The sequence below is a fragment of the Salmo salar genome, chromosome ssa23 (genome assembly GCF_905237065.1).
Source record: "Salmo salar chromosome ssa23, Ssal_v3.1, whole genome shotgun sequence".
Lineage (NCBI taxonomy): Eukaryota > Metazoa > Chordata > Actinopteri > Salmoniformes > Salmonidae > Salmo > Salmo salar.
The window spans coordinates 32,422,554-32,439,538 of record NC_059464.1 but is presented as its reverse complement, the minus strand read 5'-3'; the positions used below and the strand labels follow the sequence as shown (position 1 = coordinate 32,439,538).

At 45.6% G+C, this 16,985-nt stretch overlaps 1 protein-coding gene and 1 pseudogene across 4 annotated transcripts in view; both read right to left on the bottom strand.

Annotated features, from left to right (window-relative positions):
- On the bottom strand, nt 1-2,241 carry LOC106584261 (uncharacterized; annotated as a pseudogene).
- Nucleotides 2,242-3,706: 1,465 nt separating this feature from the next.
- LOC106584426 (histone-lysine N-methyltransferase, H3 lysine-79 specific) overlaps nt 3,707-16,985 on the bottom strand; it is a 31,902-nt gene continuing 18,623 nt past the window's right edge. For 3 of the 4 annotated variants that reach the window (XM_014169747.2, XM_014169748.2, XM_045706443.1), the window contains 13 exons: nt 16,879-16,980; nt 16,636-16,773; nt 16,338-16,463; nt 14,782-15,230; nt 14,579-14,681; nt 14,309-14,434; nt 14,163-14,205; nt 13,497-14,053; nt 13,132-13,334; nt 12,961-13,034; nt 9,893-10,573; nt 8,405-9,102; nt 3,707-8,240 (listed from right to left, as the gene is read on the bottom strand). In XM_014169747.2, the coding sequence (XP_014025222.2) occupies nt 8,516-9,102; nt 9,893-10,573; nt 12,961-13,034; nt 13,132-13,334; nt 13,497-14,053; nt 14,163-14,205; nt 14,309-14,434; nt 14,579-14,681; nt 14,782-15,230; nt 16,338-16,463; nt 16,636-16,773; nt 16,879-16,980 (3,189 nt within the window). In that variant the 3' untranslated portion in view covers nt 3,707-8,240; nt 8,405-8,515. The remainder of the gene's footprint in view (nt 8,241-8,404; nt 9,103-9,892; nt 10,574-12,960; nt 13,035-13,131; nt 13,335-13,496; nt 14,054-14,162; nt 14,206-14,308; nt 14,435-14,578; nt 14,682-14,781; nt 15,231-16,337; nt 16,464-16,635; nt 16,774-16,878; nt 16,981-16,985) is intronic. The other variant, XM_014169749.2, reaches the window with a different exon arrangement.

Sequence of the window (16,985 nt, the reverse complement as noted above, 5' to 3'; positions counted from 1 at the left end):
GGGCTCTTTCCCAACAATGCAGAGTCAAAAAGTAAGTCACACATACTTCACAATGATTTTAAATTAGACCCATACACAGTCTTATCTGATCATGTATAATCTGTCTGCATAAATATTTTTCATATTTAGAGGGTATACAAAAATCAATACAAATGAATAACATTTGCTGGTTCCCATCTCATATTCAATGAAATATTATTTTAGCCTTTAATATGCCCTTTCATTGGATGCAAATTGATAATGATAAAATTGTATTTGAAAGATCCAATATGTGCACTGTGCCATTGAGTTTGCAATTGACGAGTAACAAAAAGTGTATTAAAATGTAAAATCATCTAATATTTGGCAGAACATGATTGAGCACAAATGGAGAATTAGATGTGGTGATGATGTATTTACAATAAACAAAATTGACTTATGAGTAATGGTCCACCCATTCAGTTGGCCTGGCCCTTGCCATTATTACGGTCATTGGACCACATGGAGGAAACAGTGGCAACCACACTCCTTGGCCACCATGTTGGGTTTGATGGAGATCTTGGTTCCATCCTGAGCCAACTCCACCACCTTGAGGTCCTCAGTGTTTATAGGCACACAAAGGTGAGCGCTCCAGGGCCCCTCTGGACCTGGCTGATCAGGAGGGCCTGGTTGTTACCGTTGGTCAGGGGAAAGCGGCAGACTCCCTGGTAGTTGTAGATGAGCCAGCCGGAATCTCTCCAGGGACACGTTGAGGCTCTGCAGCCGACACAGGTGTCCCTTCCCTGGGCCCTCCTGGCCTGCTGCCCCCTCTCCACACCTATGGGAGTGAAAGAAAAAAATATTTTAAATGACTGTATCATGAATTTACATTGAGGCCTGCTCACCTGCTGGTGGTTCCTCACCTTCTTTGGGAAGAACAGTTCCCGAAGCCTCCACAGCCCGTTCATCCCTGCCCACCTCCTCCGTCCTCATCTGGACCACAACCTCCTCCAGCCTCTGCCTGAGCACCTCCAGCAGGGCAGGCTGTAGGACCAGCTCCCTGTGGTGCCCCTGGAACAGAGCCCAGTTTGGGAAAGGAGAACAGTGTGAGAGCTGAGGAGTTGAGCAGCCCGGCCAGGACGGTCTCACTGGATGACAGCCCAAGGGACAGGGTGGGGAGAGAATGCAGAGTATACAGCGGGACCGGAGCAGCCCGTGGTCGTGACTACGTCTGTGGTGGCTGGACAGCACTGAGGAACTCCTGCAGCTCACACAGAAAAGCATAGGTCCTGGAGGAAGCAGGGGAGGGACTTCGACTTGTCACTGGGAGAAGGACAATTTAAGAATCGATGACTTAAAATATTTAACAAAATGTATTCATAATTATTTTTTTAAAGCCAAAGCCAACTGCCTTTTCATTAATTCCTTTAGCCTTTGAGAAAAGCACCAGGGGAATGACACTGATATCACTTCTTGCTCCTTCATGATACTTTGTAGTTCAGACAAATTTTGCCGAGAAGGGTAAATAAGCTTTACAATATGCTTTCCTTCCATCAGCGTGTAACTTGGAACACGATAAGCTGTACAAGATGAAGCATTCTTCTTACCTGTACCTTGTGTTTTTGTGTCAACATTGATTCGCCATTTCAGGTGACTTTTGCCCTCTGATAGCTTTCCTGTTAGGATGAGGAACTGTGTTCCCTTAAAATGCATACCGTCTGAAATGGGGAAAGGTGGGAGTCTGATACCAACAGCATCACACCAGTCTTTAAATGGTCTATGGTAAGACAAGAGACTTCTAAAATGTGAGACAAGAAATTCAGTAATGTTGTAAATGAGTAGGTAATGAGTTCTAACCTGTTTGTAAGGCTGGAGATTGACTGGTGAAAGTGATGGCGCTTAAGGCTGCTGTTCTAGGGTTTCTAAAGGCAAGGAGCAGTATGAACTTGATCTTGGAGGGGAGGCGGAGAGTAGACAAGACATAACATACCATTTCATTCAGAATCAGATCCATATCTGGTTGGGTGCCAAACATGTAGCCCATGTTTCTCTTCGTTGGCTTCTTCAGCTAGAATGGAGCACCATCAGTGTGAGCAAACTCCAAAAGCAAGTCAAATCCTCTCTCAGCTCGCTTTCCTGGACCTAAACTTCACAAATTGCTGAAAGCATATCCTCATCTACCTCTACATGAGCTGGTGTACTTCCAAAATATGGAGTGTCCCCACACTGGAGAGCATCAGTATCAGGCAGAATGCACACCACAGCCTCATGGCAGCCTGTCATGTCTGGATCTAACACTTGGTTTGGTTCAGGTCAGCAAGGGAGAAGGGTTTTGTGTTGTACACTGCCTCAATACCATGTGATGTGTCCATTGAAAGATGGGGGAAACATTGTTTCCTCAACATGTAGAGGAACAGTATGCTAAAATAAATGGTCCGTCAGACACCTGGATAGGTGCAGTGAAATGGGTTGTTTTACAGGGTCAGCCATAGTAGTATGGCCCCCCTTGGGCAAATTAGGGTTAAGTGCCTTGCTCAAGGGCATACCAACAGATTTTTCCCCTTGTCGGCTCAGGTATTCGAACAAGCAATCTTTCGGTTACTGGCCCAACACTAACCGCTAGGCTACCTGCCGCCCAATGCTGTGAATACTATGGTGGGCTGAGAAAGCTATGGAAAGGAAGCACAAGACTACGGAGCGTTGTGTGTGTTGCAAATTGACACCTGCCCTCCCTGTGGGTGAGGATGGACTGGGGACTGACGAACACCTAAACAAAGATAAGGACGTTTGAAGGAGACACAAAAACATGAATGTAATCACATTTCTAAAGTCCTTTCATAGACAACTGGCCGACTCTTAACACCATCCTATCGTTTCAATCTCCTGCCTTTTCTTAGTTTTTCTACACAATGTTTTTTCTTCCAATGCACAGATATTGGAATGTTCATTGAATTGCCACAAGTGGCTGCTTTTAAAGATGACTGTAATTGGATGATAGATTAGATCCATTTGCATTCAAAAGTCCTGTCAGCAGTTACTCTAAGGACAGTGGGGTGGAGTATGGATGTGCTACATGCCAGATAGATTACAAGTGTGTGTGCTAAATAGGAGCATTCTTTACATCTGACCGATTAAAGGATCTGATGGCCAGACCATGAGATGCTGCTGTTGAGACCTCTGGGGTTGAGAAGGGCCTCATGGACAAATTCCACAGCTACAGCCTTCTTTTGCAGACGACCAAGGTCATTGAGTTGAGTCTGTCCTGCTTGGTCAACCGTGCCAAGTGATAAAACCAAGGTTCATTTACAAATTCCTGCAGGGATTCACAAATCCACCCCAAAAATTACAATAATGATAATTTAACAGCTTGCAAACACACACACACATGCAAAACACTATTTAACAATGTGTATTTGAGTAATCCCAGAACATGACATGAAATATTGCTTTTATTTACTAGGCCTACGGGAAATAGTAAAAAAGTCGCTTATTTCCCCGAAATGTGCATTCCCCACTACAGACAGAACTGAAGAGCAATTTCTCAAACACTACTGTCCATTTTTGGGCAAACCGATAAGCCTAGCTTTGTACTACTCTAATAGTGGTAGAAAAATTATGAACTTATCCCACACCTACATTGCGTCATTGTTGGGCTCCTTCACTTTAAAGCTTACTTTTGTTTTAAATTTAAAAAAAAAAAAATCACCTTTTTAAAATGCATAATATCACCAATAAACAGAGACGCAAATGAAACACTAAGAAAACATTTTATTAATCATAAAAGGCCAAACTAATTTCAATTTGTCATTAATCATATTTAAGATAAAGCACCAACACCAAGAGTTTCCATGACAACCCAGGGTGTTTTGGAAAGTAGGTTTGCCTATTGCACCTCAAACCTGCCCTGGCTTTACTGAGAGTTAAAATAATTCCTTCAACTACACAGCGTTCTCCTATGTAAGGATCACAACACTGAAGGTCAAAGGACATTTCATTTTGAGAAAGACGAGAGGGATTGAGACATGTGTGAGAGAGTAGGAAGAGATGAGGCTTTTCCACTACATCTTCAGACTAGTCAAACAAACCTGCAGTCTTTTGCTGGTGTGGCTGGATGTGTGTGACAGTGAGAAATTGAGGAGACAAAACATACATCTAAGGCAGTTTGTCAACTCAAAAGCACCAATTTAAGTTACATCAAAATATAAACGTGGTCCCTGGTCCTGAGAAAGGGAGAAACATAAGTCCCAGTTTAAAGACAAATGAAAATATACACTATTCAAAGTGTTATAGCATTAAGATATCTGATAAGTTCCTGAGAGAGAGAGACACACTTGGCAGGATTCAGTCTTGGTATGTGGAAAAGTATTAAATGGAAAGTTATTCATTGAGAAAATGTATAGAGCACTATACGAGTTCAATATAATTCATCCATATTTGCCAGAGAGATCATAGGCGTAGTTTTTCAGTGGACATATTAGAAATGGGGCATGTTGTAAAAGTTTGTTGAAACCTGAAGTAACAATATTCACTACCCAATACTATTCTCACTCCCACACACATTGCCACTCCAGCCAACTAGGAAGTATATTTTCAGATTAAAAAGTAAACGAGAGCCTGTGTAGAAGTTTAAACCTTTCCCCTCTAGCACAACAGGAGAAGTGTATTGATCAATAGCTGCATTTTCCCTCATTTTACGTGTAGGAGAGCACCGCACTGTCTGTTTAAGAGTATTAAAACTTGATCTGAATCTTGTCATAGTAAAAGCATAATTGATAAACTGCGATTATATCAAACACCAAGGGAAAAAAATGAAAACAACAATTACAAACAGGCCTGTCAGCGCTGTTAACAATGGAATTCGCTTTTCGGTTCATGTCTGACATGAACAAATCATTGTCCTCACTTCACTTGAACAGAAGGGTTGATATACACATTCCTGGTTACAAAGCACTTGTCTACCGAACCACATTGTGACTAATGCTTTGGAGTAATTTTTCTTTGAGGGCATAGGTGAAACAAACAAAACAATGAAGAGAAATGAATGTCCTGCTGCTTCATGTCCTCAATTACTAAAGACTCATTTGGCAATCAGACCAAAAGGAAGCCTGATTGTTGCAAACTCACATTATACCTACTAGTTATTCTACTACCAGTTATATTGGAACAATTAACTTGTAATTACAAACAGATGTAATATGCTCACGCTATGGGAAGGAGGCAGTTTTAAGACATATCCCAGGACAAGCAGTAGAAATGAGATGACATTTGGTTTTTGGATGCACCCAGAACATTTTCTGAAATCGGTTTGTGTGGTTGAAAGAGCACCAGTATACGTTTTTCTTTAAAAAGCATAAAGTAAATCTGATACAATCCAGACAGTCTAATTTCAGCACAAAATCTGTCAGCATGTGTTAAGCACATAGTACAAGCGTTGAGTTTCTCTAGATAAATATACACAATACCAGTCAAAAGTTTACACCTACTCATTCAAGGGTTTCTATTTACCATTTTCTACATTGTAGAATTGTGAATAGATCAAACTATGAAATAACACATATGGAATCATGCAGTAACCAAAAAAAAGTCTCCAAACTTTTAACTGGTACAGTACATCTCAGAGGAGCCCTCATTGACACTGAATAGTCATGGTGTTTCTCACCATTAAAGCACTGGCTTAACAACTCTGCCTCCCTTGGGTGTTGGCCCAACCTGTTTGACAGGTTGGAGAAGCAGCCCCACCCCAAAAAAATACAATAATTCAACAATAGCCCAAAGCAATCTAGGCATTTCTTATTCAGCAACACACCCTTAAACTTAACGGTTAAAAAAATAAATCAAAACAAAAACAAACATTTACAAATAGTCCTGAACAAGTGGCAAGTTTCTGAAAGCAAAAGGGTGTTTCGCAGTATGCCAAAAATACTGTGTGAAAACACATCTAATGAGAGCGTTACCTGTTGTCTTAAGTCTGAGCCAAATCGTCTGCAGTTGTACACTAGTACAACAATTCAAAAATCTGATAACTACACTTTAAATACGAGAAAGAATGCCAGAAAATGGCATTTAAAACGTCCCTGTGTACAAGAAGCACCAAGTATCGACAGTTATTGATGTTCTTAATATTGTATAAATAATATTAGGCACAGTCCAGAGTTATACAGATTGTAGCACCAATGTTTTCAGACTACGTTAAGTACACACTTATACCTATTGCATTCTACACTGTTACACATTTCAGGAGAACAAAATAAACAAAAACGTGACAGCATAAATATAATCAAAATTATACACAATTAAACAGTCAGAATGTCTCCCATTCACAGTACAATGTTTACAGAAATGAAATAAATCAAAAGATGTGAAAATTGCCCAGTAGTTTGTTGTTATTCATGCATTTCCCAGTGTGTGGGTGAGGATGTTTGTATACCAGTGTGTGGGTGAGGATGTTTGTATACCAGTGTGTGGGTGAGGATGTTTGTATACCAGTGTGTGGGTGAGGATGTTTGTATACCAGTGTGTGGGTGAGGATGTTTGTATACCAGTGTGTGGGTGAGGATGTTTGTATACCAGTGTGTGGGTGAGGATGTTTGTATACCAGTGTGTGGGTGAGGATGTTTGTATACCAGTGTGTGGGTGAGGATGTTTGTATACCAGTGTGTGGGTGAGGATGTTTGTATACCAGTGTGTGGGTGAGGATGTTTGTATACCAGTGTGTGGGTGAGGATGTTTGTATACCAGTGTGTGGGTGAGGATGTTTGTATACCAGTGTGTGCAGGTTGGACAGGCTGCAGAAAGTACCACTACAGCCTTCAGTGGACCAAAGCTAACACGTCCAAACAAATGTTTACCCGTCCCCTGTGAACACCGTGAGGTAGGGTTCCAGAGACTTGCCTGAATACAACACGGACAATATTAAGAGTCCCCAAATTACACCTGCATTTTTCATTGTATCAGTGTTTCAGCAGGGCTATAAAACCAAGAAGCTTAATTAAGTTAGAGTAGTTGAGATTCCTACTTGTGAAGAATGCACATTGCGTTGCAGGTCCCTACTCCCTAGCTGGCTCTATAAGTAGTGATTATCAACTGACTGTCTCAGTAATTTAATCCTGTTTCCCCATTACATCCTCAAGTCCTTCTGCTGTTCACTTCCATACATTTTGACACAGCATTCAAATGAATGAGAACACCCTACTATTACATTTCCAGAAACTGTCGTTATTCACATAAATGATCACACCAAAAACTTTTTTACTCTGAGCTGACTATAGTGCTGTCCCTGCACCAGGGATGTTGCCACAGTGAGGGTACACAGATATGTTATCCAGTGTGTTTGAACCAACAGCTTCTCGTTTCATACTGTAGCCAAAAGCTAATGTGGTCAAATCATATTTAATTTACTGAAGAAATGATCAGGGTTAAAGGTTAGCTAGCAGAGCGATAGAGATGCAGAGTCACAGCTGCATGGTCCCTAGTCCTGTACAGAGTCGGGTTAAACTGGTCTAGACTGTGTATGTATGCATGTATGTATGTATGTATGTATATGTGCGTTTACACAGGCAGACACATTTATTTATTTTTTTTACACTAATTGGTCTTTTGACCAATCACATCAGAATTGGTCTGCCTGTGTAAACGCAGCCTGTGTGTGTGTGTGTGTGTGTGTGTGTTGGGTGTGGGGGGGGGGGACTAAGAAAGCACCCTGGTGGTCAGATAATGACAGAACAAAGATGATACTGGGATGATGGTACCACAGGAGTCTTCCGCCATATACAGGCTGTATTTAGTAATATAACATGTACAACTACACTGCTAACTGTGCTTTCTTCTGTCATCAAATGTCTGAATTGAGTCTTAAAGCTCAATATAGTTATCTATATTTCATACTTAGCACCAGGTTACATGGTGACAGTGATGTACCTGTACAACTTACTGCCATGGAAACAGTGCATGTCCTGTGTCTCTTTAACGTTAATGTTCAGAGCAGGCAGCATAGCAATTCATTCAGGATGGGAGGTACACAACTCACGGATTACGGTCAGCCTCAACCCACGACACAAAAACCCCCGTGACCGCGCAACTCCGCTCAGGATGCCATGCTGTGTGTGTCAACGTGAGAGTGTGTGTGTTCTCAGCTGTGTGTGTGTGTGTGTGTGTGTGTGTATATAGAGTCCCAAATCAGTGGCAATTTAACAGGCTTAGGAGCACCAGTGAAAGAGTTCCTTGGTCCACACCTGGCCATTTGCATAGGTTACGTTGGGTTGAGGTAGATATTCTTCAGTTACCTGCCAGGGAGAGGAAAGAGCCAGGTTCAGAAAACAAGACAATTCTGCCGTGACCAATAGCACATAACAGGATAGGACATGGCAGACATGAGACGGCTCATGAAGAACGGATTTATCAGAGAGCTAATAATCTAATACAAACCTACAGTAGGAGTCTAACTTACCTTGTTGGGACTGAATAGCAGCTTGGGGAGAACAGGGACAACCAGAACTCTCCTCCTTATCCCTCTGACTGACACCCCCCCCCCTTCCTCTCCCCCCTCCCCCACCGTGCCCTATCTAGGCCGGGAACCGGTGTGCTGAGAGGACGACATGTAGGAAGCAGGCAAGCCCAGAGTCCTCCACATGATGCCCCCACCTCCTGATATACTGGCCGGGGTTGGAGGGGGGAGGTGAGGGGGGTGGTGTACTGTGAAGTTACGAGAGGAAGGAGGAAGGGGTGCAGAAGCAGCAGCAGAGGAGCCAGAGAGAGAGATGGAGGAGGACTGTACCCTCTGATGCTGGAGGGAAGAGGAAACCAGTCGGGAGGAGAGGAAGGACTCAGAGCGAGACGAGGGAGTGGGCTCAGAGGAAAAGGGGACAGAGGAAGAGTAGGAGATATTAAGTAGAGGCGGGGGAGGTGGAAGGGAGCGCATGGGGGGCAGAGGAGTGTGCAGTACTGTCTGGGTGCGGCTGTGCTGGGCCTGTGAGAGGGGCAGGTTGGAGGACACAGAGGCCAGGAAGGAGGAACATGAGTGGGGGACAATGTGCTGATGCTGCTGGGAGGAGGAGAGACTGAGCAGAGAGCTGAGGCCTCCTGTGGCTGGCAGCACAGCCCCAAACTGATGGGACGACACTGAGGGCACCACGTGGTGAAAAATACCTGCGGATTAAACAGCAAGAGAGAGATGGGGGGAGGACAGAGAGATGGGGGGGCGGGACAGAGAGACAGAGGGGCTGAGCCAGGATTTGCATAGCGCCAAGCAAGTCATACAGACAAGCACACAGAAAGCAGACAGACATTTCACTTTGAAACATCAACTCAATCAAGTATTACAATATAGCTCAATGGCCATTCCTCTGCTTTAAATGTATTGTTGAGTACTAATAAAACAGCAATGTGGCAAATCATAGTGAAATGTCTCTAAATTACACAGAAAACCAGTGACACCAACACCCATAGAAAATGACCATGTTGATTAGGTTTCTTTGATTCATCAATTTTCAATGCTTGAGATCTACATCTTACCAACACAGATTATCACAGATGCAGTATGTCTTTATTATATTAAAAGGACATTTCCCATGTCCGTGGCCATGACTTCATGAACCAAGTTTGTCATCTTAAGGATCTGTACTCTCATTGAAGTATTAGGCATTTCCCAAGGGTGTCTAACTCAGCTTCTGTACAGCCAGTCCATGGCAAAGCAAAGCAGCAATGGCATTGAGACAGGCAGCAGCACAGGGCTCCCACACTTACCTGTGTCCAACAGCTGGCCTGTCCATTGAATCCCTAACACAGCAACCCTATCTGAGGACTGATCTCACAGGAAGAGTAGCTCCTGCTTCAGCTAACGGGAATCCTAATAAATGCTAAATCCTCTATCCCAACCAATAGCTAACAGTGCTGCTGAAGGGAAGGTAACTGGTTAGAAAATGTCAGTGGGCCTCACCTCCAGCTGCTCCGCCTGCCAGCCCAGCGCTGGAGAAGCTCCCCAGGGAAGAGTGTCCGTTGACCAGGCGAGAGGCCCCGCTCACCGAGGTGCTGGGCGTCTGGGCCCCAAACAGGGATTGAAGGACAGAGGCCCCCCCGAGGGGGAACTGGGCCCCCAGGTACTGTCCCACAGAAGCCCCCGAGGCTGAGGACACAGCTACTGGGCTTCCCCCCACCTTCCCGCTCAGGATACCCCCGCTGGCAGCCGCAGAGATGAAGAGGTTTTGACTGTTTCCTAGGCTGCTGGATGCCTTCAGCTCCCACTCTCCCCTGGGCTTCTGTTTGGGCATAGCCTGCCTCTCAGAGATGCTTCCTCCCTGGGGGCCTGCCCCTGGCCGGCCACCAGGCTCATGGCTGATGAAGGGGCTAGGGGGAATGTACTGAGATGCTGAGGACTCGCCTCCACCCCCTTCGCCCCCCCTCCTCTGCTGCGGTTTGTGATCAGAGTCTGAGTCGGTGCCTAGGCCCGGTGGCTCTCTCCCCATACCGAAGGGGGAGCCCCCCTGCCTTAGCTCGCCTGGGGGCTGCTTGGTGTCTGAGATGGGGGAGAAGGTAGACTTCCACTTGCTGTTGGAAGATGAGGATGAAGAGGAGACTTCACTGCCGGTGCTGTTCCCGCTGCTGCCTCCCGATCTCCTTCCTGTTGACCCAATAGAGAGAAAAAGTCAAGTGGGATAAAAAATAGCAAAAGGACAGTAGACGTCAGACAAATGACAGAGCTGGAACAATAAACTGAAAGTTACTGACACGGCCTTCCTCTTTCCGAAGCAGTTTGTGTACGTGGGTAATTTTTCTACACAATGTTCCTGTAGATTGTTCTAAAACCATTATTTGGTCAACAGTAATAGCCTATGCATTATGTTGATTCCTGCTATGACAGTATCTGCCTGTCCCCGTTTCACTATCGCCTGCTGTGTGAGCAAGCCACTCACTGAGAGCACGGAGAGATGCCTTCTGAGAAGCACAAGGATGACTGTTGCTAAAAATGCAATTGTGGGGGAAATACAGTTTAAGCAACTACTTTTGTTCTACACTGAAAAACAAACCTAACAAGCAACATTTTCAAAGATTTTACTGAGTTACAGGTCATAAGAAAATCTGTCAATGAAATAAATTAAAATCAGGTCCTAAACTACAGGTTTTACATGACTGGGAATACAGATATGCATTTGTAAATAAATAAATAAATGGAGCAGAAAACCAGTCAGTATCTGGTGTGACCACCATTTGCCTGATGCAGCTGGACACACCTTCGCATAGAGTTGATCAGGCTGTTGATTGTGGTCTGTGGAATGTTCTCCTCTCCTCTTCAATGGCTGTGGGAAGTGTCTGGATATTGGTGGGAACTGGAACACGCTATCGTACACGTTGATCCAGAGCATCTCCAACATGTTCAATGGGTGACATGTCTGGTGAGTATGCAGGCCATGGAAGAACTAGGACATTTTCAGCTTCCAGGAATTGTGTACAGATCCTTGCGACATGGGGCTGTGCATTATCATGCTGAAACATGAGGTGATGGCGGTGGATGAATGGCACGACAATGGGCCTCAGGATCTCGTCACCGTAGCTCTATGCAGTCAAATTACCATCGATAAAATGCAAGTGTGTTCGTTGTCCGTAGCTTATGCCTGCCCATACCATAACCCCTCCACCACGGGGCACTCTGTTCACAATGTTGACATCCACAAACTGCTCACCCACATACACACTGCTGCCATCTGCCCGGTACAGTTGAAACCGGGAATCACTTCGTGTGTTGTGGAATCTGTTATGAATGTATTGTAATGTTTTAAAAATGGTATAACTACCTTAATTTTGCCAGACCCCAGGAAGAGTAGCTACTACCTTGGCAGCAGCTAATAGAGATCCATCATAAATCCAAATATTTCTTCAGTGTGCCAGTGACAATCGAAGGTAAGCATTTGCTCACTGAAGTCGGTTACGACGCCGAACTGCAGTCAGGTCAAGAACCCGGTGAGGACGAGCACACGGATGAGCTTCCCGGAGACGGTTTCTGTCAGTTTGCGTAGAAATTCTTGTTTGCACAAACCCAGTTTTATCAGCTGTCCGGGTGGCTGGTCTCAGACGATGGCTGGTCTCAGGCGAAGAAAGCGGACGTGGAGGTCCTGGGCTGGTGTGGTTACACGTGGTCTGGGGTTGTGAGGCTGGTTGGACCTACTGCCAAATTCTCTAAAACAATATTGGAGGCTGTTTATGGTAGATAAATAATGAACATTCAATTATCTGGCAACAGCTCGTGGACATTCCTGCAGTCAGCATGCCAATTGCACGCTCCCTCACATCTTGAGACATCTGTGGCATTGTGCTGTGACAAAACTGCACATTTTATAGTGGCCTTTTATTGCGCCCAGCACAAGGTACACCTGTGTAATGATCATGCTGTTTAATCAGCTTCTTGATATGCCACCTGTCAAGTGGATGGACTATCTTGGCAAAGGAGAAATGCTCACTAACCGGGATGTAAACAAATTTGTGCACAAAAGTTGAGAAATAAGCTTTGTGTGTATGGAACATTTCTGGGATATTTTATTTCAGCTAATGAAACATGGTTTCTATACGTTTTTGTAAGTCATCAGCCTACATTTACTGATAGATTAATGTATTAGCAACAATATAATATTAATCTAGCTTGTATTTTGAGTTCCCACTTCCTCAGGTGGTGAATAATAAAGCCTAAAGGCCAATATGCACAAAGATGTCAGCAAATTCTTTGAAGAGCCCCCCAAAATTATAATGCAGATAATTCTGGACCCCGTTTAATCATGCATTCCCTGGATATATGAGATGAAATGGCTTAGTTTTTAAACCATAGGCTACGATCTCAGTTGTCTTAATTGGGACTGAAAAAGAACCCTGTAAAGTAAACATTTTTATCATTGAATGTATTGTTATCGAACAAAATAGTAACATTTATCATGATATGACTCTTTGTCCATATTGGCCAGCTCTATAATATCATGTTTATTATGCAGGCTTCAGCGGTCACATTTGGACGTTCCTTACCCCGCTCGCTGTTCCCTGGTCTGCCTGCTCCATCTCTGCTCTCCAAGGAAATAGTGGCAATCTTCCTTTCAATTCTAAAAAAAAGACAAATTAAAGAAAATACAAAACTTCAAATGTACTCTTGTGTAGAGATGCAGCCACGTGGCTTTTCTGCTTCACCATTTACTATACCTTGAGCTGGAGCTGTCAGCAGGGTAGCCAGAGTCGTCGTCGGAGCTGGGCGCAGAGGAGTAGTGTCCTGAGCCGTTGATCTCCAGAGGGCGTTCTCTCTTCAGTACGGGAGGCTGGTCCATGTCTGGCCCACAGGGGCTACAACCAGACTGCTCCGGGGAAGAAATGGCAGCGATCTCCAGAGGCTGGTTAATGTTGTTCACCTGACAAACACAGAAAACATTAGGGAATCAAACATACAACTCTTGTTAAAATATGCATAGAGTAGATATTTGGGAATCAAACAACTCCTGTAGCAAGTACCACGCTGCAACCAACTTAGCCATGGACCACGTACTGAAGGACAGGGAAGCAACTTGACTCACCATGGAGTTGATGTTGAGTGGGGATCCTGAGGGTTGGCTAGTGGAGCTGAGCCCAGGAAAGGACCTCCTCTTTGGGGAGCCGCTGGCAGGTTGAGCCCCCGTGGAGCTGCGCTTTCTCCTCCCACGCTTGCGCCCCTCTTGTGATCCATGGCCGTGGGAGTGTGTGTGCTGGGAGCCCGGCGAGTGGTGGTGGTTACTGGTGTTGTGGTTGCCGTGGTGATGTTTGCCTTGCCTGGCCGAGCCGAGGTGTAGGCGAGTCGCTGCGCCCCCTGAAGAGGATGAAGACGAGGAAGAGGAGGAAGAGAAGAACATGCGGCGTCTGGACTCGCTGTCCTGGGGCTCAGAGTCAGACTCGCCCTGCCGCTCAGCCCAGTCCTCAGGGAGGATTCTGGGGGGGCCGTCAGCGTACTGGAGGACCCCCCCGGTGCTGAGAGGGGGGCTGTGGCCTTGTGTTGGTCCCGTTAGAGGGGCACCGTGAGGGGGAGGGGAGGGTGCAGCACTGTCCTGGTCCTCAGAGTGAGAGCCTCCGTTCATCAGCCCTGCGCTAGAGGAGTACCCTGAGGAAGGACAGAGAGCGTTAGACGCTGGTCCTTCAGGAGATGTCTGTCAACACATGCAGGTTTCAATGGATGTGGTTAAGGTACTAGTGTATTTGGGGCTGCTTACCGTTGGTCTGGCCCATCTGGGACACAGGACTCGGTGTGCTCCTCTACAAAAATAAACAGAGCATTCGAGTCAACAGTGTTTCATTACAGCACACGTGACCTTTATTACCCAGTCCAAAATCAAACCCTAGCTCTACATGTACCCACCAGTCTCTCAGCTCGGCTGGGCAGCACCACACTGGCCAGGGGGATGCTAACAGGGAGCTTGCTGGGGTGCACCGTGCTGAGGGGGATACTGATGGGCAGGCTGGTGATGGTGTCACCCTGGCCCCCCTGGATATCACACACAGACAGAGGACGACTTAGGGAGGAACATACAGGGAGAGTAAATAGTGTTTGAGTCAGCATGGTAGGCTGTGTGTCAGGCCAGGGGACCGACGGAGTGAGAGTGTGGGAACAGAGTGGACAGACACTTACCCTCTCAGCACTCCTGGGTGTGTTGTTCTGCGGACTGTCTGATGAGTTGGGAGACAGGCAGCTCAGTTTAGCTCCTAATGGAGAGGTGACGGCAACCATATCCCTGCAGGAACAGAAGTGTCAGAAATACAGTACTCCACAAACATGTAACAAACCTATTAGCAGAGTCCCTACAGTGGTTGTAGATTTTAAACCTGACTAACCTGAGACCAGTGAAGCCCAGGCCTCTGAAGTGTGCCATACTACAGTCCTGGTTCAGGTGTCTGCGCAGGGCGATCTTAGCTGGGGAGTAGCGGGTGTAGTCGGGGAGGGGGTGACCAAGCTGCCTGTGCCGGGCATCTGGGGTGGGGGGTACAATCTCGTGGTCGGGCGAGATGGGCAGGTAGCGGGAGAGCAGCTCTCCCTTGGTCCCCCCACCACCCCTGTGGAAGCAGGGCGAGGCGATCCCGTTGATGGACAGCTCGGGACTGAGACCGCTGAGGCCGGCCGCAGCCAGGCTGAGTTTGGGGGTGTGGTGGTCCAGGGGAGGACGAGGGAGGGCCTCAAGGCCGGGGAGGCCCTTGTGGTAGAGGGAGCCCTCACAGGGACTGTAGGACTTGAGCTGGAGCAGCTCCTGTTGCCTCTGACTCTTCTCCAGTTCCACGATGCTGATCTGAGAACCAACAGGGGGAGCCATTGCATAAGGTAAGGAAAGGAACACAGCTTTATGAGAACATGCCACTGCTTCACAATAACAGTTGACGGATTCCTTCAATTATTTCTGAGTATGTCAGTAGAAACAGGCAGGGGAGGAAAGAGGGGATTCAGGCAGGGCTAAAAATAACTAAATAAAAAATAAATAAAAGGTTGGAGCACCAGAAAATACAATTCTTTAAATAGATTGAGATATAGCCTATAGCACATGTTGTGCCCTACAAACTAAAAGGTAACCCTGTAAATACATCTGCTTATTACAAATAGCAAAAAATGATACAAATAACTGATTTAAATTACCAAGTAATTTGTTGAATATCAGGTTTCTACATAGTAGGGTATGTAAGTTGTCAGGTTGTGCTCTCAAAAAACAAAACCCTTTTTTAATAAAAACGAAATAGGATGTTCCACGTTCACAACAATGCTTAAACCACATCAGCTGACCACTTGTTGAGTGTAGTTAACCTTTCCTTTAAGTGTGCACCATGCCCCTCTATAGCAACAGACCATTGTTTGGTTAGCAGTGTTTCTGTAGCTCACGTCTCCAGGGTTTGCAAAACAAATGGATGCAAATAATCATGATGTCTTGCTGCCGGGTAGGCATAAGCTACATTGTACTTAACTTTTAATTGAGGAGGTTTTTGAGAAAGCCTTTAAATCTACCATTAACGTCGCAACAAAGTGGTAGAAATACTCAAACCGCACAGACGGGCATTCCTGTGTGTTGCCTCTTCAGAAAGTTGCAGGAAATACAAATCACTGATGCATTCTGTAAATGTCTTATGATACACACTTAAGCAAATTAATCTTTTGAACTGGCTAGCAACAATCTGTTTTCTATGTAGCAATCACAACACTAACGAATCTGTGCTGTTTTTTCCCCCTTTAAAACACTTCGCAACAACAGTACAGAAAAGCCTCATCACCACAATTATCTGGGCTTTCTTTTCCCCGAGACGCACGCGTGCTCACAAATTAAATTCCAGGACGCACAGTAACATTTTAAATAGCATAAGCGACCAAAATGGCTGCTCTTTAGAGCCCTGGGTACAGGTGAGAGGTGTACCTGCAGCTCGAGGCAGTGGCGCTGTTTCTCTGAGATCTGTCTACGCAGGGCCTGCTTCTCCTTCAGCAGGCTCTCAAGACACAGAGAGCTCCAGTCCAGCTTCAGCTCCTCACACCGAGACTTCAACTGAGACAAAAACAGACACTTCCAGTTAGTTACATGCCTCTGGTCCAACAGTGTCAAGCATGCAGATGAAATCCAATGTGAAAGCGGCCAGAGAGAAGACAGCCAGGTGTACAGTATAAGTCTCTCTGGATAAGAGCGTCTGCTAAATGACAAAAAGGTAGAGAGGTCTCACCAGGAGCAGGCTGTGATCCCTCAGCTCGGCCATGTCTCTCTCCAGCTGCTTGGTCTGCTCCTTCAGTTGACAGTTGTGGGCCGAGATCTCCTTCTGGGCCTCCAATAGGTCCTCCATGGTGAGGGCCTTCACTCCCAGCTGAGTGGAACAGACAGGGTACGACTTTCAGGGATCGAGTACTCAACCACTATTTGCGTCTCAATACCAGCTGGTTTCATTAGACAGTCACCACTGTCTGCCTACCTCATCCAGTTTGGTGTGGAAGAGCCCTTTGATTTTCTCTTTGTGGGTCTGACACACAGTCTGCAGATGCTCCGCCTGCCCAGAAAGCCCTCTGTGTTTGAGCTGGA